This window comes from Mesoplodon mirus (assembly GCF_964341445.2).
Source record: "Mesoplodon mirus genome assembly, chromosome: 16".
Lineage (NCBI taxonomy): Eukaryota > Metazoa > Chordata > Mammalia > Artiodactyla > Ziphiidae > Mesoplodon > Mesoplodon mirus.
In genome coordinates, this window is record NC_138992.1 from 152038 (window position 1) to 178202 (window position 26165).

The 26165-nt window shown below is 49.4% G+C and overlaps 1 protein-coding gene across 5 annotated transcripts in view; it reads right to left on the reverse strand.

The window, feature by feature from the left end:
* The window catches only part of LOC309791919 (UPF0488 protein C8orf33 homolog), a 107475-nt gene extending 104088 nt beyond the window's left edge, over positions 1–3387 (reverse strand). For 3 of the 5 annotated variants that reach the window (XM_082601115.1, XM_082601116.1, XM_082601114.1), the window contains exons 1-6: positions 3255–3364; positions 3127–3166; positions 2881–3029; positions 2597–2681; positions 2290–2436; positions 1789–1912 (exon numbers count right to left, since the gene is read on the reverse strand). In XM_082601115.1, coding sequence (XP_082457241.1) covers positions 1789–1912; positions 2290–2436; positions 2597–2681; positions 2881–3029; positions 3127–3166; positions 3255–3260 — 551 coding nt within the window. In that variant the 5' untranslated portion in view covers positions 3261–3364. Of the gene's footprint in view, positions 1–1303; positions 1913–2289; positions 2437–2596; positions 2682–2880; positions 3030–3126; positions 3167–3254 lie in introns of those variants that run through there. The other 2 variants (XM_082601118.1, XM_082601117.1) reach the window with 2 other exon arrangements.
* Between the last annotated feature and the right edge of the window lie 22778 nt (positions 3388–26165).

Consider the following 26165-nt stretch of genomic DNA (forward strand, 5'->3'; position numbering starts at 1 on the left):
TTGTAATGAGGTGGATGGACCTACAGTCTGTCATGCAGAGTGAAGTAAGGCAGAAAGAGAAAGACAAATACCGTATGCTAACACATATATATGGAATTTAAGAAAAAAAAAGTCATGAAGAACCTATGGGTAAGACAGGAATAAAGACACAGACCTACTAGAGAATGGACTTGAGGATATGGGGAGGGGGAAGGGTAAGCTGTGACAAAGTGAGAGAGTGGCTTGGACACATACACACTACCAAACGTAAAATAGCTAGCTAGTGGGAAGCAGCCGCATAGCATAGGGAGATCAGCTCGGTGCTCTGTGACCACCTAGAGGGGTGGGATAGGGAGGGTGGGAGGGAGGGAGACGCAAGAGGGAAGAGATATGGGAACGTATGTATATGTATAACTGATTCATTTTGTTATAAAGCAGAAACTAACACACCATTGTAAAGCAATTATACTCCAATAAAGATGTAAAAAAAAAAAAAAAAAAAAAGAACGGGGTCACAGGAACCTGATTTATAGCCAGTTGTCAGAAGTATAGGGAACAACTATAGGACTCGTGACTGGCATGTGAAGTGGAGGGCGGTCTTGTGGGACTGAGCACTTTTCCTGTGGAATCTGATTCCATCTCTGGGTAGACAGTGTCAGAATTGAGTTGCATTCTTGGACACGCTGCTGACATCCAAGAATTGCTGTTGGCGTCGGGAACCCTCGACACAAACACGCACACACATTGGAATTGGATCCACGAACCCCTTTTGCAGAGGTGACACAGATTTTTGGCCGGATCAACTAGTTGGGCAGTAGGGCCATTCACTGAAAAGCAGAAAACAAATGGAGATTTAGGGACTTATCAGATGTTTTGGACACGTCAAGTTTGAAATGCCGGTGAAACAGCAAAATAAGAGACGTTGAGTAGGCAGGTGGGCTCCAGGTATCTATCTAGTCTAGTCTGCAAGTTTGGGAGACACCACCAAAGATGGCATCACAACCACTGAAGAGGATTAAGCCCCCTTGAAAACCCAACTTAATGCAGAAGGCCTGGGATTATCACCTGGAGCAGCTGGCATCAGAGCTTGTCCACTGAGGCTCAATGCTGGTGTCTGGCTGGGATTCTTAGGGCAGGAAGCTACCTGCTCCTCAGAACAAAGCCTGGGCTGCTGGGGGCTACGATGGCTCCCCAAGGATGATACCTGCTCAGGAATGAAGGCAATATAGACGAAAGACCAAGCACTGGGGTGAGAGCCTGGACCCAGCAGTACCACACACCACCTCATCTATATAGACAGTTAACACTCGCTTTCACTCTTCCATTTTTATGAGGAATACTTTTATTACGGCAATGTGACACAATGGCGTGGAGCTCTACACCAGTTGACAGAACATCCTTCCATAAGTGAGCACCAGTGTATAACTATGTAGCTTCCCTACTAACCCTTATTTCCAACATCTACTAGTCTGCTCCTAAGCCTGTTAAAAGAGTCCTTCTACAACATGCTAAACACTCACTTCAGTTTACTGTAGAAACTTCTGAATGGACCTCCCTCTTCTGGCAGGAGAGACATTTCAGCTGAAAACCTATAAATGGGGTCCTGGGCTTGTCTGACAGTCAGGTCGGTACCCAACATGCATCTGTCCAACAGCCATGGCACCAGATTCACTGACCAGCCAGGGATAGGGCAACCCCACATCTGTCTGACAGAGCATTCCTGAAAAGCTCTGCACTCAAGACAAACCCCTGCACCAAATGCAGAGGAGGACCATTCCAGAATGGGGAAGAGGCTAAAAGAAATTGAACCTAAACTCTTCATCAGGAGTGTCTAGGGTGTCCTTGGCTCGCCCTGTTAGACGAGGCCTGCAGACCCTTCGGCTCTTCTTTCTGGCGGCCTCACCTACAGGCTGCACCTGGACTGAGTGGGCAGCTGTATGGGAGGAGAGAGACCGTATCAGAATTGAATGATAATGGCTAATACTAACTGTGCCCATACAACTCTATCCCCATTGTAAAAATTAACTGACTTACTTCTCAAAATTATAAGGTATCACACTATCATCACACCCCGTTGAGAATCACAGAGAGATTCACTAACTCTCCTGCCCCTGCCTCCCTGGTCCAAGCCCAAATTCTGTGTTCCTGAGATCCAGGCTTTCTCTCTCCCTGCTCCCTGACGCTTTCCTGAGCCATCTTCTACCCCCGCCAGCCCTACTGCTCTGGGCTTCCTCCTTCCACTGCCCAGGCTCTTCCTCCCCGCCCCCTTGACCTAGGCAGGTGTGCACCAACCAGTTCCCAGATCCTCACCAGTCCTGAGAGCCCGCAGGGCCACGCACCACTCGGCTTCCATCTGAGCCCTGTAGTCCCCGAACAAGGAGCGCATCAGCTGCCTCTTCCGGGGCAGGGGGGTTCTTTGGCTCCGCAGGGTTCGGATTGCCCCAAGAGCTTGCTCCTCTGCAAATGAAAACACAGGACTAGTAACCTTCTCTATGCTCACCTCCAACTGTCCTACCGCAAAAGTAACGATTCCATCCCTTGGGAACACCTGCAGGCCACAGGACTGTGACCGTTCACCCGCCCCCGCCCCCCGCAACTCTACAGACAGGCCCCTCACTCTGCTTAGGGGTGGGTCTCTGCATCTTCAGCCCCAGCTCCAGCTTTTCCACGCACCAGGCCAGTTCCCGGGCCAGCTGTTCCGCCTGTGGTGGATCGGGGATAGTGGCTGTGAGAGGGCACCTGGACCCCGCGGCCTCCAGCCCCATCCCACAGGAACCCAAAACGCCCCGTCTCATCCTCTCCCCGCTTTAAGTCCGCAAATCCGAGACTACACCCACAGGCGGATTCCCACCCAGAATGCACCCCGAGGCTCCACCCTTCCCGACTAAGGCCCGCCCTTGCCTGGGCCTCCGCACTTAGGGGGGCTTCCTCTGGGGCCGGCGTTTCTGTGGCCTTCCCGCCTCCATTCGCTGCAGAGGCCCCATTCCGGGTTTTCTTCTTCTTCTTTTGCTTCTTGGCCCTGGAGGCAGCGTCACTGCACGTAGGGTGCCCTAAGCAGACAGACTGGATAGGGCCTTACAGTGGAAGGACTCGGGGCGCCGGGAAGCGGCGGGGGGAACCGGGGGCTGCGGGGTGCGTGGGCAGTACCTGGGGCTGCCGATGTCTCCCGAGCAGGATGTCCTGGAGCCTGGAGAAAGGGGGACAGTAAGAAGGTCACGAGGAGCCACCAACGGCCCAAGGCCCCGCCACCGGTGCGCCCTCACCGCAGCACTCACCGCCATGCGCTGCAGCCGCAGCCAGACCCTGAGGAGGGAGGGCTTCGGTACCGACGCCGAATTCGCTCCCCGCGAAACACGTCTGCGTAGCAGAGTTCCGCAGGGCGCGGGCGGCGCGGTGGGCGGGGCCGGGCCTTCCGGAGCGCTGTGGGCGGGCCGCGGTGGGCGGGGCCCGGGCCGTTCGGAGCGCGGTGGGCGGGAGACCCTCCCCAACACTGACTATGTTGCAGATACTGCTCGGGATGAAAGGACGACGCCTACACGAGGGAATGTGCCCTTAAAGCTCACCTGCTAGTGGGGAGGGAAAAGCAGGTAAACAGACATGAAAAGCTGTCACCCAGAGCGGCGCTGTGAATAACAGTGGCCCCAACGGGGTGGCGAGTGGTCAGCAAAGTCCAGTAGCAGCCCTGGAGGGGCTGGTCCGGCAGCGGAAAGGAGGGCGGGGGCCGAGGTGCAAGGCGAGGTGGGGGAGTTGCAGGGCCCTGGACCGCAGCGGGAGGCGGCTTCTGTTGTAAGCGCAGTGGAAGCACTGAGGGACGTTCATCCATCCGAGGAGTGACGCGGCCTTACCCAGATGCTGCTGTGTGGTGAGGGCCCAGAGGGGCTGGGGCAGGGGAGGGGAGGACCTGGAGGGGATTCAGAAACAGGAAGACCCCGCGCACCTGCTGGCGTCCCGACGTGGGCACCATCTACCTGCCCTTCTGCGCTCCCTGCCCAAGGCCGACACCCCCACCATGCGCCGCTCCTTGTCCCGCATCACAGGCGTCAGGAGGACCCGGGTGCGTGGTGCTGCTTGAGAGGACAGGAGTCTGAGGTGCTGCTGTCCGATGATTCCTGTCAGTGAAATCGGCGTTGTTTCCTGAGGCGAGGGGATGGGAGGTCTCAGAAGGTAGAGTTTGGTCATCCCAGTAGTTAGAACCGGGTTGGTGAAAAAGTTCCTTAGGTTTTTAAGTAAAAACAAAAGACATATTTTTCATCTTCACCAAGAACTTTACTGAACAACGTATTCACCGTTTTGTTCCACTACCTCCTGCCATTTTTCAGGCAACTTCGTAATTCCGTCTTCCCAAAAATTCTTAACTTTTTGAGCAAAGAACTGTTCCAGGTGCCTTTTACAGTCTTCTGGGGAATGGAAATTTTTCCATGAAGAGAATTTTGTAAAGACTGAAATAAATGCAAATCCAAAGGTGCAATGTCTGGTGAATATGGCAGATGAATCAGAACTTCCCAGCCAAGTTGTAACAGTTTTTGCCTGGTCATCAAAGAAACATGCAGTCTTGTGGTATCCTGAGGGAAGATTATGCGTTTTCTGTTGACTAATTCCAAAAGAATTTTCGATAGGTGCTACTTTCATTTGGTCTAATTGGGAGTAGTACTTGTTGGAATTACTCGTTCGATTTTCCAGAAGGAGCTCATAATAGAGGACTCCCTTCCAATCCCACCATATACACAACATCACCTTCTTTAGATGAAGACTGGCCTTCGGTGTGGTTGGTGGTGGTTCATTTCACTTGCCCCACGACCTCTTCCGTTCCACATTATTGTATAGTATCCACTTTGCATCACCCATCACAATTTGGTTTTTAAATGGAACGTTTTCTGTATGTTCAAGTAGAGAATCGCATGCAGAAATACGGTCAAGAAGGTTTTTCCCACGTAACTTATGTGGAAGCCAAACATCAAAGCGATGAACATAACCAAGCTGGTGCAAATGATTTTCAACGCTTGATTTGGATATTTTGAGTATGTCAGCTATCTCCCGTGTGGTATAACGTTGATTGTTCTCAATTAATCTTCTCTGTCTGATCGCTATCAACTTCAACTGGTCTACCCAACCACGGAGCATCATCCAGTGAGAAATCTCCAGCACAAAACTTCGCAAACCACTTTGGACACGTTCGATCCATCACAGCACCTTCTCCATACACTGCACAAATTTTTTGTGTGTGTTTCACTCGCGTTTTTACCTTTCTTGAAATAATAAAGCATAATATGCTGAAAATGTTGGGGTTTTCTTCCTTCTCCAATATTAAAATGGCTACACAGGGACTCCCCTGGTGGCGCAGTCATTAAGAATCCGCCGGCCAGTGCAGGGGACACGGGTTCGAGCCCTGGTCCAGGAAGATCCCACATGCTGCGGAGCAACTAAGCCTGTGCACCACAACTACTGAGCCTGCGCTCTAGAGCCCGCGAGCCACAACTACTGAGCCTGTGTGCCACAGCTACTGAAGCCCACTCACCTAGAGCCCGTGCTCCCCAACGAGAGAAGCCACCGCAATTAGAAGCCCATGCACCACAACAAAGAGTAGCTCCCGCTTGCCGCAACTAGAGAAGGCCCACGCACAGCAATGAAGACCCAACGCAGCCAAAAAAAAAACCTAAATAAATAAATGTATTTAAAAAAATTTTTAAAAAGTAAAATAAAATGGCTACACAAAAATTCACCAATTTTGATAGGTTTTTTTGCACGCTGATATGACCGCTGTCGCAATACAATCTAACAAAACTGTTTCGAATGAAGTTAAAGACAACTAAGCGCTACTATAGCCATCTTACAGAAGAAAACAAACGAACTTTTTGGCCAACCCAAATAGCTAATATGTTAGCTATTTACTGAGGTGTAACAAATTACCACAAAACTTCTCAGATTGAAAACAACAAACATTCTTTATCTCATAGTTTCTGAGGGTCAGGAACCTAGCAAAAGCATAGCTGGTTGCTTCTAGCTCAGGCTCTCTTTGAGGCTGCTTCACCTTTTGGAGGAAGACCAAAGACTTTTTAGATATATTTTAAAACAACCACAGTTATGTATTTCAGTCCTGGGAGACTGAGGTTTTGGTGGTGAGTGGACTCCAGACCCTAAGGGGCCTCTCCCTGCCTCCTTTGGCTGAGAAACCCCTCTATGACTTGGCCCAAAACTGCTTCCTACAGAAGCCTTCTCAGCCCAGACATGTGTGCCTGAGCACAGGCCTCACAGCAGATGCTTCCCCTTCCACAGCCTCTATTCCCAGTCGGCCACTGAATCCAATCAGTTTACCTCCTAAGTAATCTCCACCCCTACCCACCCCCACCCCCCCAACACACACCATCTCTGGCCTGAACTGCAATCGAGTTCTCACTCATCTCTCTGCCTGCACTTTCACTCTCTCCTGTCTTTTTTGAACCACCCTGTGGTGAGAGTGGTCTTTCTAAAGCAGAAACTGTGTTGCTCTCCTGCCTAGAAATCTTCTATTTCCTCCAGCATAAAGTCCAAGCTCCTTTCTTCCAGCCAGCACATGCCCCATAAGTCATACAGAGGCAACTATTTCCAGACCTCACTCTGCTCTGGCCCTGCTGATCTGCCAGCCTTTCGAGCCTCACCCCCCACCTCTCCTTACAGGCCGCTGCAGCCCCCACTGCCCTCTGCCCAGCCAGCCACCTCATTTTTCTTCCCTGACAGTACTAGCACCTGTCCAAACCCCCAGACTCAGACAGTAGGTCCTTGAAGAGCTCTAGAGAGGAAAGCATAGACGATCTAGTCCTCCATGTCACTAAGTCCCCAAATCTCCTCTACATTGCCTCCCACCCTGGCATGTAATAAAGGCTCATAAAATGAACAGCAAGTCTTCATCTAGCTGTGCCTGGCTGTCTGCACCTCCACAGCCACTGCAGGAATCATGCCTAACGTTTCACTCTCAACCATCATGGCTGCTTTCTGTCTCTTGAGACACACTAGTCTCCACTGACACAGTCTTTCCTTGGCCTATTCCCCTGGCCTGTTTAGAAAATATACTATAAATTTCATATGTGCAAATATATGCATATATGATGAGCCAATTCTCATCATCCATGGTAGTTCTATAAAGTAGCTGAGAACGCTGAATTAGGGAATAACAAACCATTGCTCCTAGGGGAAATAGAGTTAGCTTCCTCGGAGCCTCTAGTCACGACATTTTCATCAACCAATGAATACATAACCTTGTTTTATGTGTGTTTCTGATTAAAGACACCTTATTTAATATATACTGTTGATTCATAAACACTGAACTCAGCCAACAGCACTATGACTCGTGCTGAATGAAGTTCATGTAGCACGCTTCCTCTATAAAGGCATCACATCACAGCCCTCTTGCACTTAGGGACATTAGACAGCACTTCAGCACTATGCTTGAGGGCCATTTTAAACAGTGAAATCCCCAAGAAAAAGCATAAAAGTACAAAAAGTGTGGCAGTTAATATACAGGCACACCTCAGAGATACAGCAGGTTCGGTTCCAGACTACCGCAATCAAGTGGATGGTGCAATAAAAGTCACACAATTTTTTTGGTTTTCCAGTGAATATAAAAGTATGTTTACACTGCAATATAGTCTGTTAAGTGTGCAATAGCATTATGTCTAAAAAACAATGTACACACATTAATACAAAATATTGCTAAAAAATGCCAACCATCATATGAGTTCAGCAAGTCGTAGTCAAAACATCAAATATCACTGATTGCAGATCACCATAACAAATATAATAATGATAGGTTTGAAATGTTGCGAGAATTACAAAAATATGACACCAAGACATGAAGTGAGCAAATGCTGTTGCAAAAATGTGCCGTGTTATCAGTTTTTGTCTCATGTATTTTTTTTTTTTTTTTTTTTTTTGCGGTACGCGGGCCTCTCACTGTTGTGGCCTCTCCCGTTGCGGAGCACAGGCTCCAGACGCACAGGCTCAGCGGCCATGGCTCACGGGCCCAGCCGCTCCGCGGCATATGGGATCCTCCCAGACCGGCGCACGAACCCGTATCCCCTGCATCGGCAGGCGGACTCTCAACCACTGCGCCACCAGGGAGGCCCTGTCTCATGTATTTTGATGCTCTGTTGTTAGGTGCATACACGGTAAGGATCCTTGTGTTTTCTTATAGACTTGATCCCTTTATCATATTTAATACCCTTTTTGTCCCTGATAATTTTACTTGCTCTGAAGTCAGCTTTGTCTGAAATCGATATAGATACTCCAACTTTCTTTCCATTAGTGTCAGCATGGTATGCCTTTCTCCTCCCTTTATTCATTTATTTTTTATGTTATTTTTTTTTGCTGTACGCGGGCCTCTCACTGCTGTGGCCTCTCCCGTTGCGGAGGACAGGCTCCGGACGCGCAGGCTCAGCGGCCATGGCTCACGGGCCCAGCTGCTCCGCGGCATGTGGGATCCCGGACCGGGGCACGAACCCGTGTCCCCTACATCGGCAGGCGGACTCTCAACCACTGCGCCACCAGGGAAGCCCCTCCTCCCTTTATTTTTTATCTATCTGTGTTTTCGTGTTTAAAATGGGCTTCTTATAGACAACATATAATTATATGTTATATGTCTTTTTTTTTACCTGCTTTGACAGTTCCGCCGCCTTCTTTTAATTTTAATCTAGACCACTCACTTTTTAAATTTATTTATTTATTTATTTATGGCTGTGTTGGGTCTTTGTTTCTGTGCGAGGACTTTCTCTAGTTGTGGCAAACGGGGGCCCCTCTTCATCGCGGTGCGCTGGCCTCTCACTACCGCGGCCTCTCTTGTTGCGGAGCACAGGCTCCAGACGCGCAGGCTCAGTAATTGTGGCTCACCGGCCCAGTCGGTCCGCGGGATGTGGGATCCTCCCAGACCAGGGCGCGAACCCGCGTTCCCTGCATTGGCAGGCGGACTCCCAACCACTGTGCCACCAGGGAAGCCCTAGACCGTTCACTTTTAAAGCGAGTATTAATATGGTTGTTACTGTTTTTTATTCATTACACTTGTTTCTTTTTAAAAATCTTTCCCTCTTCTCCTGCCTTCTCCGGTTTAATTGAGCATTTTATCTGATTAGATTTTTTTCTCCTATTTAGCATATCAATTATACTTCAAAAAAATTTTAATGGTTGTCTTAGAAGTTTGCAATATATATTAGGACTAATGTAAGTCCACCTTCAAATAACACTACAACGCCTCACGGGTAGCACAGGTACTTATAACCCAGTGTCCCGATTCCTCTCTTCCGTCCCTAGGACACCGCTGCCACTCACCTTACACATGCGACAGTTACCCAATACACTGTCACTAATATTCAATATTACTCTGAAAAACAATGACCTTTTATTTTGCTTAGGAGTAAGACAAGTAAAAGATTTTATTTTACCTTCTCTTATTCCCTCTCTGACCCGTTTCCCTTCTCTGGGTAAATCCGAGCTTCTTGTGTCACTTCCTAACTCTCTGACGAACTTCTAAAACCTCCCCCAAGCCAAGGGGGCCAGTGGCATAGACTCCTCTGAGCCGCCTAGAGCGGCCCGACAGAACCCTAGGATCTGATTGGCCAGTAAGCTGGCGGCGGGGCGGAAGTTCCCAGCGGGCGTTTCCGGCCTGGCGGGTCCGCCCTACCCGGCGTGGTGTACGGTGCACGTCTACCTTTCTCGGCGGAGCCGTGGGAGTCCTGGCCTCCCCTCGCGCGGAGGTGCCTGCGGCGCCGCGACAGGCGGGACGGCGCGGGGCTGGGCCGAGCCGGGGGAGCGCCTGTTCGTGTGGCCTGAGGGGCAGGCCGGGCGGAAACCCGCGCGGGGGTGGGGTCCGGGCTACCCCAGCGCGGAGGCGGGGCGGCGGGCACGAGCCAGGCCTCACAGAGGAGGCGAAGTTTGGGCGCGGTCAGGGGATGCACCGAACCTGTGCTTTTTCTCAGATGAGAGAGAGTACTTTTACTCATCAGGGGTAGGTTCCGCGAAAGGATGAAGTCGCGTAGGCTGTGCAGCGAAGGGACGTTGGTGCACATCCCGGCGCTGAACAATCCCGGGGCTCATTCATTCGCTCGGTGGGCGCCCAGTACACACTGCCTTGGTGATGATTAAGATTTACTGGGTTTTGTTTGTGGTTTGCGAACACTAGGCGAAGCAATTTATACATTTTTCTCACTTAACTCAAAATAGTCACTTAAGGTAAGTGGTGATGTTCTCATTTTATGGTCTGTGGAGAAACACGTCACTTACTCGAGACCCTTGCGTTAAGAGGTGGTGTATCTGAGATTGGAGCTCAGTGTGGTGGAGCCCAGAGCCTATGCTTCTAACAGGAGTGTTACGTGCCTCCCACATGAGGCTGAAAGGGGAGGCCGAGTGCATTTGGAAGGACCGCTTGTGCACAGCACACAAAGGGCGCGAGCACCAGGGACCTGTCAAAGGCCAGCCCTGGCTGCGGACCGAGAGGCTACCTCTGGCCTGGGTGGCCTGAGGTGGAGATTCCGGGATGGCCCAAGAGAAATGAACTGGGCATTAATAAGCTTGGGTTCAGTTGTCAGTTAGAGCCCAACAGAGGCTTAAGTGATGAAGGCGGGGCAGGCAGGGTTTGTTCTGGGTTGTGTCTCTGAGGTTCCCTGGGTTTTATCCTCATGGTCACGCTAGACAGAAGTGTTTCTCCCTGTTTCTTTTTTATCATCAGAGAGGAAAAGCCTTTTCTAGAAGCCTCTCTGCAAACTTCCCTTAACACCTTGTTGACCAGAAGGTGGTCTAGGGCCAAAGTAGCTGGGGCCAAGGAAAAAGGGCACATTTCTACCTGAATTAAGGGGTCTGTTTGCATGGAGCAGGCTGTGGGGGTAGAGGCTGACTGTGTATCAGAGGCCAGTTGGAAAGGTTTTCATGGGAGTGACACCCCGTGTCACCTGTCACCCTAAATTATCACCAGATCTGTGGTTCTAAATGTTACATGTATGCTGACAGTTCCCAGTATATACCCAGCCAGCTTCAACCTCTCTCCTGAAATTTGGACTTGCAGATCGAAATGCCCTCATTCTCCACTTGTAGTCTGATAGGCATCTCGAACATAACATGTACAAGACAACTTTTAATTTTTATCCTTCAGATATACTTCTACAGTCTTCCTGGGTAATTGGAAATTTCATCATCTCAGGTGTTTGGGCCAAACAGCTTGGTGTTTCATCCCACATCTAATTTGTCAGCACATCCTATTGACTGCACCTTTGACAGGTATCTGCAGTCTGACTACGTATCTCCTGCTACCACCATCTGCTCCAAGACACTGTCGTCTCCAGCTGTGTTATTGCTGGGACCTTCCAGTTGGTTTTTCTGCTTCTACCCTTACACCCTCCTCCCTGCCCCCCAGTCCATTTTCAAAGCAGCAGCTGGAGCAGCCGCATGTCAAGTCATATCACTCTGCCCAGACCTTCCAGATGCTCCTAATCTCATTCAGAGTAAAAGCCTAAGTCCTATAGCCCGCAGGTCACCCCACCCGCCTCTGTCTTGCCCTCCCCTACTCTGCTTCAGCCCCTCTGGCCTCCTTGCCCTTCCTTGAACATGTCAAGTGTGCTTGCTCCTTGCAACCTTTGCACTTGGGCCTCCCCCTGCCCAGGATGTATCTCCCCTGATATCTACTTAGTGCCGGCCGGCCCTCACTCCATCCGTAGCTGTTTTGATGTTACTTTATCAGAGGTGCCTTCCCTGGCTGCCTTTCGTAAAATATCTCCTCCCAACAGTTGCTGCCCTCGTGCTGCTTATTGTTTCGATTCCTTATCCCCTGACACAAGTATCATGTCTGTCAACCTCCCTACGGCTTGTGCACTGCTGTAGAGTAGGAGCTTGTTCTTCTTGTCCTCAGCTGTTTGCCCACTGCCCAGGATTCTCCTAGGTGGGCCTGAGAGGCAGACCGTCGTCTCCCCTTAGGTGCACTGCCGGGGACCTGGCTTTCACATGTGGCCTTGTTACACTGTCGTACTACGGGCTGCTGGGGAGGCTTCATGGGGGGCAAGGGAACATATAATCTCAGGCCACTGGGTGCTGGGACCATTGTTCCTTCCTGGGGATTTCAAGTAGCCTACAGCTGGGTCTCTGCTGCCACAGACCTCTTGAGGTACAGGCCCGGAAGTCTCAAGTTGCTGTGGGGAGCAGAAGGCGGATCAGGCTCCATCACACTCTTCCGTTTTGCTACAGCTCTGCCTGCCTCCTCGGGACAAGCTTGGAGACCCAGTGATGGCCCACAAGCAGCTTCTTCCTGGGCCCCAGGTGAGTGGTCTTCGTGGAGATGCCTCAATGTGGCCTCGGCCCTTTCCTGCCTGGAGTCTCCACGGTTCCCTCTGAGGCACTGGTCTCAGGGTAGTTGGCTCCCTGTCTTCATTGATGTCCTCAACCCTTGGGTTCAAGTCCCTGAAATGCACTCTGGACTGTATCATCTCACCCCTGGACTGGGCACAGAGGAGGGCAAGGGATGGGCAGGTAAACACGAGTCAGAATGGTGTCTGCCTCAAAGAGCCCGCTCTCGTGGGGAAGGCAGTCTGGTGCATGTGCTCAGAGGGGTTTTGCCCACCCTGAGCCTAGTGCCTCCCTACCCCCAGGCCCGTCCTGCGGTTGCAACAAGATCTTGTCATTCCAGGTCTTGGTTTCCTTCGAGGAAGTGGCCGTGCTCCTTTCCCGAGAGGAGTGGGGCCATCTGGGCCCTGCTCAGAAGGGACTCTACAGGGATGTGATGCTGGAAACCTATGGGAACCTGGTCTCGCTGGGTGAGGCTCTTCTCAGGAGCTCAGCTCTGGGCTTCCTGCTCCACAAATGGCCCTGGGGACTGGGACTGGGGCTGGGCTCAAGGCTCAGAGGCTTCTCACCCCCTGGGCCCAGACATGGGGCATTTGTGACCCTGGGCCCAGGCAGGCCTGGTCTGGGCAGAGGAGGGGACAGGTGGTGCCAGGGACTCCCCCGAGTTCTTTGTAGGAAGTATGGAAGGAGAACATTATTCATTGAACGCCAAGTATATTCATATCCCCTCAGTTAATCTTCATGCATCTTCGAGGTTGGTGGTAGGATACATCGTTGATAGGTGAACCTGAGGCTGACAAATACCACCTTATTAAGTTCACACAAGCTGTCAGGGCAGATCTGGGATTTGCATCCATTTGGCTTCAGAGCCCTGCTTTATACCTGCCTTATACTTAGTCTGCTGTACAGCAACACCTCCTCTACCATGAGTCTTCTGCCATGATATGTTCAAGCCCCACGTCTGTCCCTTATCTGTGACCCCAGAAGAGCTGGGTTTGACTTTTCTTCAGCTGGGATAGAGGCCTACATCTGTGTCCATGCTTTGGAGACCAGGTGGCAGGCAAGGTCATGACAGCACACAGACGCTGCCCATAGGGCCATCCTGCCCTGGACCTGGATGAGTTGTCAGTCTCGCTTTCTTTCTCTGGAGCAGGACTTCAAGGTTCCAAACCTGATGTCATCTCCAAGCTGGAGCAGGGGGAAGAGCCATGGGCCCCACACTCACCAAGAATTGAGGGAAGCTGGATTTGGAGACGCAGGCATGCAGGTGAGTCTGCAGGAACACCCCCACGCTCTCGTGCCCCTGCTGGCAGGTGCCACCACTTCACCAGGCCAAATTGCGTCACCACCAGAGCTTTGCTTTCCTTCTCCATCTTCTTTCTCTTCTTTTCTCTTTTTTGCTCTTAATGGCCCCTATGCTGTGCCCCTGAATGGGGTCATGTTTACCTTACATTAGAAGATGCTCTTTCAGTTCCTGAAAAGAGCTCAAGTGTCTCCCTGGCAGCTGCCTCCCTACCCTGGCTGCCTCTCAGTCGTTTCCATGTCACCCAGTCCTCAGATCTTGCTGGCCAGCTCTGCCTTGGCTGCTGGAGACACCACTTGGAGAGTCCACCTGGAGGCTTGCCATCCTGCCCAGACTCTCACCCCTGCTGTTCACTCAGAGTTCCCAGGCTGATTCTGGGCTTCAGAGAAACACGTGACTTAGGGCTGCTTCTTGTGTAGTGAAGGATTTGGGCATGTACGTAGTAAGCGTAGCAGAGTTCCTGTGCTCTTTGCTGCATGGCAGCTAACATTGCCTGGCCTGTTGTGCATTCCTAGCACTGTGCTGGCACAGTGAACTTACACAATCCTCCAGCATCCCTGCAGAGTCGGTGCTCAGGAAAATGAGGCACAGAGAGGTTCAGTTGCTAGCCCGAGGTCGCACAGCCAGCCAGGGACAGAGGTGAGTTGGATCTCTGGTGGACTGGCTCCCTGCCACATGCCTTTTTTTTTCTTTTTAAAAACAGCTTTTTAAAGGTATAATTAGCATATAATATGCTAGGCATATTTTTTAACTCTTTTTTAAATAAATTTATCTTATTTATTTTTGGCTGCTTCGGGTCTTCGTTGCTGCGAGCAGGCTTTCTCTAGTTGCAGCAAGCAGGGGCTACTCTTCGTCGCGGTGCACGGGCTTCTCGTTGCAGTGGCTTCTCTTGTTGTGGAGCACAGGCTCTAGGTGCGTGGGCTTCAATAGTTGTGGCATGCGGGCTCAGTTGCTCCGCGGCATGGGATCTTCCTGGACCAGGGCTCGAACCTGTGTTCCCTGCCTTGGCAAGCAGATTTTTTTTTTTTTTTTTAATAAGTGGTGGTAGGAGTTTATTTATTTATTTATTTTTGCTGTGTTGGGTCTTCGTTTCTGTGCGAGGGCTTTCTCTAGTTGTGGCAAGCGGCGGCCACTCTTCATCGTGGTGTGCGGGCCTCTTACTATCACGGCGTCTCTTGTTGCAGAGCACAGGCTCCAGACGCGCAGGCTCAGTAGTTGTGGCTCACAGGCCTAGTTGCTCCATGGCATGTGGGATCCTCCCAGACCAGGGCTCGAACCTGTGTCCCCTGCATTAGCAGGCAGATTCTCAACCACTGCGCCACCAGGGAAGCCCCGGCAGGCAGATTCTTAACCGCTGCGCCACCAAGGAAGTCCCAGAGACGTTGCTTCTTGACTCATAGATCACTCTGTTCTGTGGTCTCTTTTTTTGTCACGTTCTTCACTCTGTTTCGTACCTGGTGAAATAGCACCTCTTGACAAGGATCATCTTTTTAGACTCTAGTCCCAGGATGTTGAAGACTCTTAACTCCTCAGATACTCCTGACAGAAGCCACAGGAATTCAGGACCTTTACCATCTGCAACCTGCCCCTTCAGGCTGCTCCTAGGTTTCTAGAATGAAGTATTGTTTGCTTTTTACTTTTCAGACTTTAATGGTAAAAATCAGTCCCTTTGAAGCACTGGGCGTAGTTCTGCAAAGACAACTTAGCCCAGTGTTAGATCCCACCCAGTTAATATTTTCAGCTCAGTCTCTCTGTTCTGGCTAAACAGTCTGAAAGTGCCAGCTCTAATAATAACCACTATTTACAAAAGAGAGAGTCCATTGTTCTTTTGCAGTCTCTCAAAACTGTGAGAGGCTACCCTCTCACAGTTCTCACCAGGTTGTCCTTCCACTGGTCTTTGTAGCCACATGATTCAGTGCTTTTGGCTGGGTGGTTTTGTTTTTTACAAAGTTTCAGGTACTTTTATCCATTGGGAACATGTGGTATGGACTGTTGTACACATTTGGCTTTTTTGCCTTGTGCTATACCTGCTATTTGAATGGGTAGGTTGCTTCTTTGTTTCTATTTTTCTCTATTTTCCGTGATTTACTTCTGTGAAACCAAGTTGTCCAGATCAAATCATTTTTCCCATAATGTGTTACTCAGTATACCCTTCATTCGTTATAAATCATTCACGATACATTTATTTTTCAACAAATGTTTGAATGCCTCTTATGTATAAGCCATGGAAGATGCCTTTTTTACAGAGTGTGCAGCAGTGACATCAGTGTAGGTGCTGACCGTCCAAGCCTCCATTGCTGACTTCACCATCTCCCTCCTTGCCTTCTTTTTTTTTTTTTTTGATGTGGACCATTTTTTTTTAAGTCTTTATTGAAGTTGTTACAATATTGCTTCTGTTTATGTTTTGGTTTGAGGCATGTGGGATCTGAGCTCCCTGACCAGGGATGGAACCCTCACCCCCTGCATTGGAAGGTGAAGTCCTAACCACTGGACCACCAGGGAAGTCCCCCCTCCTCACCTTCTGAGGGTGCCTCTCCCTCAGGTCACGCCTCGAGGTTCCTGCTCCATCTGTGCCTGGTTAGCCCATCTGAAATGGAGGCATTTCACCTTGGGTTTCTTCCCTCCCTCCCTCCTTCCCTGCTTCCTTCCCACACCAGCTTTCATTGCTCTGAGAGCATGCTTCTCTCTCCTCGCCTTCTCTTTTCGCTTCCCAGTAAGGTCATTTTTGGTTTTGCATTCTGAAAATCCAAATCCTCCTAGGAGATAATTGTTTCATATAAATGTTTCTATTTATGCTCTAAGTATTTCCCATAGTAAAACATGAGTAACTCTTTTTTTTTTTTTTTTTTTTAGGTTATGTCTCTAGGAAGGAAAAGAAAGAATTGACTCCAAAGCAGGAAATTTCTGAAGAAATGGAATCCCAGAGAACAAAATTAGAAGAGCATGTAAGGAATATTTCCAAGGAATCTGATTTTGAAGAGATGACTAAAACTGAGGAAAAGCTAAAGAATTGCTGGGGGAAATATGCAGTGGAGGGACTTAAGAAGGATTTCCCCCAGAAGAGTAATTTCAGGCCAGTGACAGTGACACATGTGAAAACCCCCTTGGGGGAAAGAGGTCCGAAATTCAGTGCAGCTGAGGTAAACTGCGCTGCAGACGCAAGTTCTGTCAGAAACTGCAGGCTGTCTTCAGGGAAGAGTCTCCACCAGAGTGTGTCATGTGTAGAAAACTTCCAAACGAGTAAGGACCTCACTAACCTCCAAAGTTTCTGTGTAGGAGAACAAGCCTGTCAGGCAGATGTGTTTGTGAAAATGCCCAGGCAGAGTTCAGTTTTCAGTGAGAACCGGAGGATTAACAATCTAGAAAAAGCCTTTGAAAAGTGTGCTGTGTATGGAATAGCTTTTGGTCAGAGCAGAGCTGTCATTCAGCACCGGAGAATTCACAGTGGAGAGAAGCCCTGCGGGTGTGAGGAAGGTGGCAGAGCTTCCCATGCCCGTCCCTACGCCATGCAGCACTGTAACACTTACACTAGAGAAAGATCCTGTGAGGCTGACGAATGTGAGAAAGCTCTTAGCACATGTCCGTCTTACATTCAGCATTGTAAAGTTCACACTGGGGTGAAGCCCCATGAGTGCAGTCAGTGTGGAAAAGCCTTTAGTCATAACTCTAACCTGATCCATCATCAGAGAGTGCATAGTGCAGAGAAGCCGTACGTGTGTGTGGAACGTGGAAAAGCCTTCCGGAGACAGTCACATCTCACTCAGCATAAGAGAACCCATTCTGGAGAGAAACCCCATGACTGTGCTGAGTGCGGCAAAGCCTTCAGCACACGATTGTCTCTCATTCAACATCAGAGAACTCACACAGGAGAAAAACCCTATGAGTGTAACGAATGTGGAAAATTCTTTAGCCTGAACCGAACCCTTATTGTTCATCAGAGAATCCACACTGGAGAGAAACCCTATAGGTGTAATGAATGTGGAAAATCCTTCAGTCAGCGCTCACAAGTTATCCAACATAAGAGGGTTCACACTGGAGAGAAGCCTTATATCTGCAATGAGTGTGGGAAATCCTTCAGTGCTCGCCTGTCCCTCATCCAGCATCAGAGAATTCACACTGGAGAGAAACCTTATGGGTGTAATGAGTGTGGGAAAACCTTCAGTCAAAAGCGACACCTAATTCAGCATCAGCGAATTCACACTGGAGAGAAGCCTTATATCTGCAATGAGTGTGGGAAATCCTTCAGTGCTCGCCTGTCCCTCATCCAGCATCAGCGAATTCACACTGGAGAGAAACCTTATGGGTGTAATGAGTGTGGAAAACCTTCAGTCAAAAGCGACACCTTATTCAGCATCAGCGAATTCACACTGGAGAGAAGCCCTATGGGTGTAATGAGTGTGGAAAAGCTTTCAGCCAGAGTTTTAATCTCATTCACCATCAAAGGACACACAATGGCGAGAGGCCCTAGAGTGCAACGAGTGTGACAAAGCCTTCAGTGTTCTCTCCTCCCTCGTCCAGCATCAGAGAGTGCACAACGGAGAGAAGCCCTACGAGTGTAGCGAGTGTGGGAAAACCTCTGGACACATAGCCACCCTCATTAAGCATGAGAGGACACACAATGGGGAGAAGCCCCATGAGTGCGGTGACTGGGGGAGAGCCTTCAGCCAGGGTGCACACCTCATCCGCCATCAAAGAATTCACACTGGGGAGAGCCCTTACATGTGTAGTGACTGTGGGAAGGCCTTCAACGTCCGCTCCTCCCTCATTCAGCATCTCGGGGTTCACACCGGCGACAAGCCTTATGAGTGCAGTGAGTGTGGCAAGGCCTTCAGCCAGCATTCACAGTTTATTCAGCATCCGAGGGTTTACACTGGAGAGAAACCCTACATGTGCAGTGAATGTGAGAAATCAGTCAGTGCACACTTGTCCCTTATCCAACACCAGAGAATTCACACTGGAGAGAAGCCCTATAAATGCATCGAATGTCAAAAATCCTTCCAACAAAGCTCTCACCTCATTCGACATCAGAGAATCCACAGTGGAGAGCCACCTTACATGTGTAGTAGATGTGGGAAAACTTACAACCAGAGAATATCTCCTATTAGTCATGAGAAAGTTCACAGACTCCACGGTGGAGAGCAAGCCCGTCGGCGTGACGAGTATGGGCAGCTCTTTGGCGCACAGGCAGCATTCATGCAGCACCGGAAGGTTCACAGTGGAGAGTGACTCACTCTGTCTGATACGTTCTTCACAGTTTTACAGCAGGAGAGTTCTACTGATAAGAAAGCTCACTTTATGACTTTCCTTTTGGAAATTCAGCTCTTAAGGAATTAAACTATCTCCCAATATGCTGCTCACTGAAGGCAGGCTGCTGAATTATGTGGTAAACGTTCCAAGGTAACATGCCTTCCCTCAGACCCAGAGGATGGCTCTCTGCTTGGGTGTTTTAAATGAATGCAACTTAAATATACTTTCCTAGATCATGTTTTTATAGCACCAGACCTTAGTGTACAGTTATGTGTTTCATTTGGCCCCTGTCTTTCTTTTCTTTCCTCTTCATCTATTTCAGCTTCAGGAAAAGTAACTGGGATCCTTGGACTTTTGAGTGTGATGGAACTGGGTTGGGGTTTTCTTATTTGTTTGTTTGTAGGGCCTTTTCAAAATGTTTTTGTTTTATTGTGAGGGATATGATACCTTTAACTTCAAGGGGGTTGTCCCTTTTCAGCATCCGGTGATCCACAGAGGTGAGAAGGCATATGAGTATAAGCAGAGTTTGTTAAGGAATGAGGTGAGGCTTGTGTGTAGATTCAAACTGTCAAGATCGTGCTAGGAAGTCAGGTGACTCATGTAAACTGGGGTCTCCTACAGGGTAAGTTGAAAACAAAAAACCCCATGAATTGGAGGGGTGGAATAGGCATAAAGTAGACACAGGTTGGCGTGGGACCCGGGACACAGCTTACAGATTCTGTTGGTATATTCTAGATCCACTTCTGAGGGAGAGGAGGTGAGTGGTTGGAGCTGTTGCCTTTCACTGGGCGGCCTCGCACTGAGCTGACTCTGGTGAGGAAGGCAGGTCCTCCTGCTGCCAGAGGACAGGACTCCAGGTGAGGCAGGGGCACGGCATTAAGCACCTTTTCGCGGGTAGGTTATTGTGCAGGCTGTTGTCAGCCTTGGAGCCCTGTCTGCATGCTGAAAACATGCCTTTGTCCCTCCCGGGAGCTGTATTAGTCAGTGGTGTCTCAGGGCCCATGGCCCTCCCACCTGATGCTTGAGGTGATGCTCAACATCCTGGGAGCTGATTTCCTGAGCACAGTCTTCAGAGTGGCTGCCCCTGGTTCATCACGTGTGGTTCACTCCAGTGTCCTCAGAACCCCATTCTCCAGAAGTTTCTATGGCACTTCCTTCTGTTTTTGTGGAGGAAAGATTAGCATCCCAATGGGCTGGAAAAGGGTTATAAATATGAGAGATTCAGCAGAAGGAGTCTGTGAGAGACAGTTCTAGAAACAAATCTGGCAATTGAAAGTGGCTGTTGAGAGTCTGATGAGAAGCTGGTACCATGGTGAACCCTTGAGAAGGGACTAACAAGATCTGGCACGGGCTGTAGTGGGATGGTGCTTTATGAATAAGGCAGGGTAAGAATGGAGTGAGAGAGGAGCAGTGAATTGCTTAATAGCTGGACATTCTATTCCTTTATAGTATCCTTTTCAATAATAAGTTTATTCCTATTTTCCTGCTTTATTAAAGAAACTTTCTCTTAGAAGTTAACTGACCTTTTTTCCTTATGTTGACTTGACTTATGGCTCAGGCCTTATTTTCCAGGCTCTTGTCTATATAGCAGTAGTATTGGTCTTTACTCGTTTTAGAATTTTGAGGAGCTGATTGAAAAATCTGCCTCTTAATGATACTTCTCCTAAGCACACTTCACCACAAATAGCTTTGACATTTTTTAAAACTGGAATACACTGTGATAATAATGGTTATCACGTGCTAAACAAAAATTCTGATTGAGTCAACAAACCTTTACCTTTTTACCTTAGTATGTGCGAGGCACTGTGATGAATGCTTCTCCTGGGTTTTCTCATTTAATCCTCACACCACCTCAGTGAAGTAGGTACTTTTATTAACCCTGTTTCACAATGAGACTGAGGCACAGAGAAGCTGCTCGGGGGCGGCTCTGGTACCACATGGCTCTGCCGCCCACAGCCGTGGATCCCCCACTGGGCGCCTGCCCCAGGCCCACACCCGCTGCACCCCCGGCACCCCAGGCAGGGAGCTTGCAGTCCTGAGGCTGACCCATCTGACTAATTCTGGCCCATTGAAGTTGTATGTTTCACGTAGTGTGGTCTGGTGGGTCTTCTAGATGTGTTATCAGTGAAGGGGAATGGGAAGATGGTCCAGAGTCGGGAGCCTCTGGCTTGTGACTTCACTAATCATTGCCTGATCGCCGTGTTCCAAAAAGAGAGGGCATGTCTGTCTTTTCCTGAGGTGACTGGACACCTTAATCTCCTGAGCTGTGTCAGAAGCTCCTCCCAGGGCTCTCCTGGCTTCAGTCTGAGATAGGGCCTTGGAGCTTTTTATCCAGTTACAACTTCTGCTTGTAGAGAAAGAACTTCTGGGAAGGAAGAAAAAGAAATTCCCTGTTCTTGCTCCAAGGATCTCCTTGGCATCCTTTCAAGAGACAAAAGGACTCGGAAGCTGTGGCAGTGTCTTCCTCGAGGCCATATAATTAGAATGCTAAATCGGGAGGAAATATGTGGGGTTTTTTTCTTTATACATTCATCTTTACATACGGTGGACAGTTTACTTAATTGAGAACCTCAACTTTTATTCTAATTCTCTGTTTTAGGTTGTGTGGCTAAAACGTCTTTATGAGTAATTCCTGCAGTGAGTTTGGATTATGTTTTAGTTTTCAGTTAAATGTTTTACTCAAATTGTACTGAATTTTATTTACATGGCTAATGTTGTCTGTCTCAGTCATAAATATCCCTGTTAGCCAGTTTTACCTAGCTGGGTGATGGCATTAGTATTGGTTGCAGCCAGACTGTCTCCTGACGGTTCGAAGCCTCTCTGCGCTGCGTGGTGAGGAGCACAGGGCGCCCATCCACCTGGTGCCGCCTGACGTCTAAACCCAGTCAATTGCCTGCGGTTGAGAAGGGCATTTTGGTTTCCCCAGCTGATGCGAAGAAGCTGTTTCTAAAGGAGTTTTGTGACAGTGCCAGCAGATGTACAACCTTCCAAAATCCCCCCTGTGGCCCGGGCTTTCGTCACCTGAAAGGTACTAGAAACAGGGAGATGGACAGTGGCCAGGACAGTTTTGACACGCAGGACGTTGAGCTCTGGTCAGCAGACATCGTACCATCTGTCTAGTACTCATCCCGAAGACGCCCCTATTCCTGCTGCTCTATTTGGTCGGGCTCGATACCCTCACACGGGGAAGAATAAGGATATTTTCAGGTCCCCCTGGAGCCGCTGTTCTGGTGAGGTGACAGGTGTTCTCTCTCACCTACCTGCTGCACAGCAGGTGGGTGAAGTCTCCTGCCTTAGATCTCCATGTATTGGTTGTTCTTGCCACAGGCTGTGTGGGATTATGACTGGAAGGAACTCAGGGCAGTTAATACTTGGAGGAAGACATTGTTTACTACTCATTGAACTAGGAGAGTTGGTTGCAGTTTGGATGGTCTGCTCCCCATGAAATACTTTTATAGCCTAACTGGACTCGGGGGCCAGACATTGGCAGGAGCTGGGGTTGGTGTGGGGGTGTTGAGAAGGGCCCCTACCTTCAAGCTTGTGCGGCAGGAGCTGCCCAAGGACTCAGCCTTCCTGGCAGGCAGCCGTCACCATGAGGGTGTGGGTCATGGGGCCCAGCCAGGACCTGCTCCCTGTGTGGGTAGGAGTGTCATGTTTGTAAATCCAGAGTTGTTTTGTTAGTTCTGGTGTCTGCCTATTGCCAGAACATGGGATTATTAGGTAAAATTCCCAGAGACTTCGGGCGGCTTTGCTGTCAGGAGAAAGGACGCCCCAGACAGTGGGGACAGGTGCTGAGGGGTCACAGGAGCCCCTCACTTTTCCTGTGTCTGCCTGTCTTACGGTATTTCCTCTGATGCCTTGGTGTGGTGGACTCCTGAGGATGACCCATGTCCTTGATCTCCACCACTAGCTCTTGAACCACAACTGAAGGTGTGAATCATAAGGGGACCAAGATCTGCTCTTTCTGCTGTAAAAGATGGTCTGCCCTGAAGTGCCTGTTAATGTGTTGTGTGTTCCCCTGCCAATCCTACTGGTTTATCATGTGTAGTTGACATTTCTTCTTTCCCCACCAATTCTAGGTTTTACTTGAGTTTCATGAGTTTATTCACAAGCGTTGAAAGGTAGCGGGTGGATTCCATTACTGCTTATGTTCATGCAAGAGTGGGTGGCAAGTGACCCAAGCTGCTGCCTTGAGTCTGAGGACCTGAGTTTCCAGGCAGCGGGACTGCACTGGGATTTTTTCACTTTAACGCTGCATACGTGCAGCATATTCTGTGTATCTGAAGATGGGACCAGAAGAAAACTGCAGGATGGAAGTTGGAGGGGTTAGTTGTGGGCACTAGGGCTCCTAGTTTTAAGTAACAGACACCTGCTTAAGACAACCTGAGCAAAGAAGGGAGCACCATCTGTCAGGATCCAGGGAGATCTTATGGGACCCCAGGTAAGGAAACAGCTGGAGTCAGGAACTGGAAAGGTTTCTGGACTTCCCACCCCTGGATTGTGTCCTGGTTTCCCTGCAGACCTGCCTTCTCAGTTTAATAGTGCACTGGGCTGAAAAAATGGCTGCCACCACAGTTACTGGGTTCACATCTGCTTCTTCCAAGAGACCTGCCAGAATAAGGCTGGGAACTTAGTATTTTAATTCATATTCTAAGGAGAGGATGCTGTCCATTCTCTGGTCTGGTGTCCATTCATGTACCCATAAACCTGTGGGACTCCAATGAATGTGGCCATGGGTGCAGAGTTTGGGGAATGGACTCTGGCCCACCTGGGTTGGATGTCAACACCTGTCCAGTTGGCTGTGTCCAGAGGGGCAGGATGGCTGCTGGGGCTACTGTATTTGTTGAGTGGACAAGAGCAGATCCTTGAATAGGGCGTGGGGGCATTAGAAGGCCATGTAGGTAGTGATCTAGGAAAGGGATAGCTGGAGGACAGGAGGGCCTTGTGAATGGGAAAGGGGCTGGAAAGGAACCTACTGCTCTTAGCAGAACTTACGAGCCCCCAACCAGCACCAGGCTCTATGGGAGAAATAGGCACCAGAATTGGCCTGGGTGAGTCCTGCCCCGACCTTAGCAACCTGCTCTGGGGACTCAGTCCTAGCAGCATCGGCTTTGGGCTTGGCCACGTCTCCAGGTGTTGGAGCATCATGCCAGGTGTGGCCTGGTCTGGACAGAGGGTTAGAGTGAGCGCAGGGGGTGGGGGGAGGGGGGGAGGTCTGGGATGGTGCACAAATACGCTGACACAAGGGCACCTGGACTGAGGTTCCAAGTCCCTAAAATGTGGGCTTGGGGTGGGGGGCGTCTCAGTTGCTCCTGAGTCTGGGAGCTCTACAGAAGAGCTAGGGTTCAGCAGTTGTGTTCCAGGCCTGACTCCTGGAGACGTTCCTTCAGTGGGCAGAAGTGCTGGCAGATGCCCTGTCCCTAGCATGGGGGCTGCACCACGTGGTCTAGCATCCACCCCTGCGTCCAGCCTCCAGGATTTCCTGCCTCCGCCACCAGCCTCTGCTACAAAACCTGCTAAAGCTTCTCCACTGCTCGAGGTATTCCCACGACCGACCTGTATGAAAAGATGGGCAAAGTTCATTAGTAATCGCGGGCCTGCAAAATGATATCACTATGAGGTGCCGTATTACACTCACCAGATTAGCAAAAATTAAAAGTTTGATGACGGCAAGTGTTGCCAAAAACGTAGAGCAACAGCTATTCTCACACACTGTTGATAGGAGTGAAGTTGGAACAACACACTGGAAAGTGCTCCGGCACTGTTAACAAAGATGCAGATAGCCCACAACCCAATTCCACTCCTACACATACACACAGCAGAGACTTGCGTGAAAACCAGATGTGTCCCAAAATGCTCATAGCAGCCGTGTTTGTAATAGCAATACCTGATAACAATCTAATGTAGGTGGAGAGAAGACAAAAGGTTTTATTCATACATACAATGGAAAACTTTATCAGAGTGAATTACCCTCAGCTACCCGCCTCAACATTCTTGAGCTGTCACCTTGCAGTGGAATGTGGGTTTTCCTAAATACACACCAATTTTGATTGCTTCTAGCAGCTGAACCCCAGCGTACCCAGGGGATGAGTGCGGTTTGACCTGAGAGGGAATGCCTCATAGCAAAGGATGGCAAGACTTTGTCAGTTTACTATCAACAGAAACCTGGGTAATGTAAATGGGAATAGCTTCTAGGGCTGTTAGACTAGAGGAGAGAATGTACTGAATTTGTTACATGGCAGATGGCTAATTCAGGGAGCTATCTCAGCAGTGACTGGCTGACGGAAGTCTGTATGCGGCGTGGCCTGCATTGATGAGGCTGGTATGTCAGATCTGCCTGAACTCACAGTGCAGGACAGTCAGAGGCTCGGGCGATGGGAATGCTGGAGTGGCTGCTGTGGGACCTGCCCACTCACCCCTGCCTGTGTCCTCCAGGAGAGCCTAGGCTTTGAGAAATGTGTTGGTGAGGGGGGTGCCACCATCCATGAAAGACTACAGTGGCTATTTTCTGTAGGCTGGGAATGATGGTAAGAGGGGCTGTCATGAAAATGGTTTCCATGCTCAGTGGGGGTGGTCAAATAGCAGACAGTAGCATGTAACCCTTTCGAAGACAGGGCAGTCATGTCACTGTAACAGGCCCAGGGCCAGAGAAGTAATAGAATTGTTTGACCACATGTTTTGGCCCTGGATAATGGTGATGATGGCTGAAATAAGTAGGCAGACTACTAAAGGTTATATCAATATTAGTGAAAAAAACATTAAATCTGGTGAAAAGACACCTGAACCTCATGAAAAAAGAAGAGTCAAGCTTTCCCTTGGGGAAAGACCCTGATACTCTCCCCAAAATTTATACTATGTTTTATTCTCTCCCCCAAAGGGAATATGGCTATTTGATGGGGTAACTACATTAGAGGACAGGAAATACCCACACTTTTCAAGGATGTGAAAGTAAAAATTAGCTCGGACTCAGAAAGAAAAAGTCTGGTAAACTGTTCATCAGGCTAGAATAACAGACACAGATAAAAAAAAAACCAGCTTCAGAGTTAATAGGAAACAATATTTCTCCCAAAGAGATGTGCAGCTACAAAATGTAACATTCTACCTCTGCTTTCTTGCTCGTGGAGAAACTTTATTCTATAACATCGGAAAGTGTTGGAAACGACATCAAGAATGAAACACCCCACTCGGTGGATCTAAGTCACTGATGCAGAGGAGCAGCCTTGCTTTGCAGCTGGAATCAGATGAGTTTTGGACACCACGTTCCACATCTAAATTTTGTGGTTTCCCAGGAAACAGGAGCTTAGGTCCATCTCACAGTCCAGACCTGAGGATGACCCACGATGAC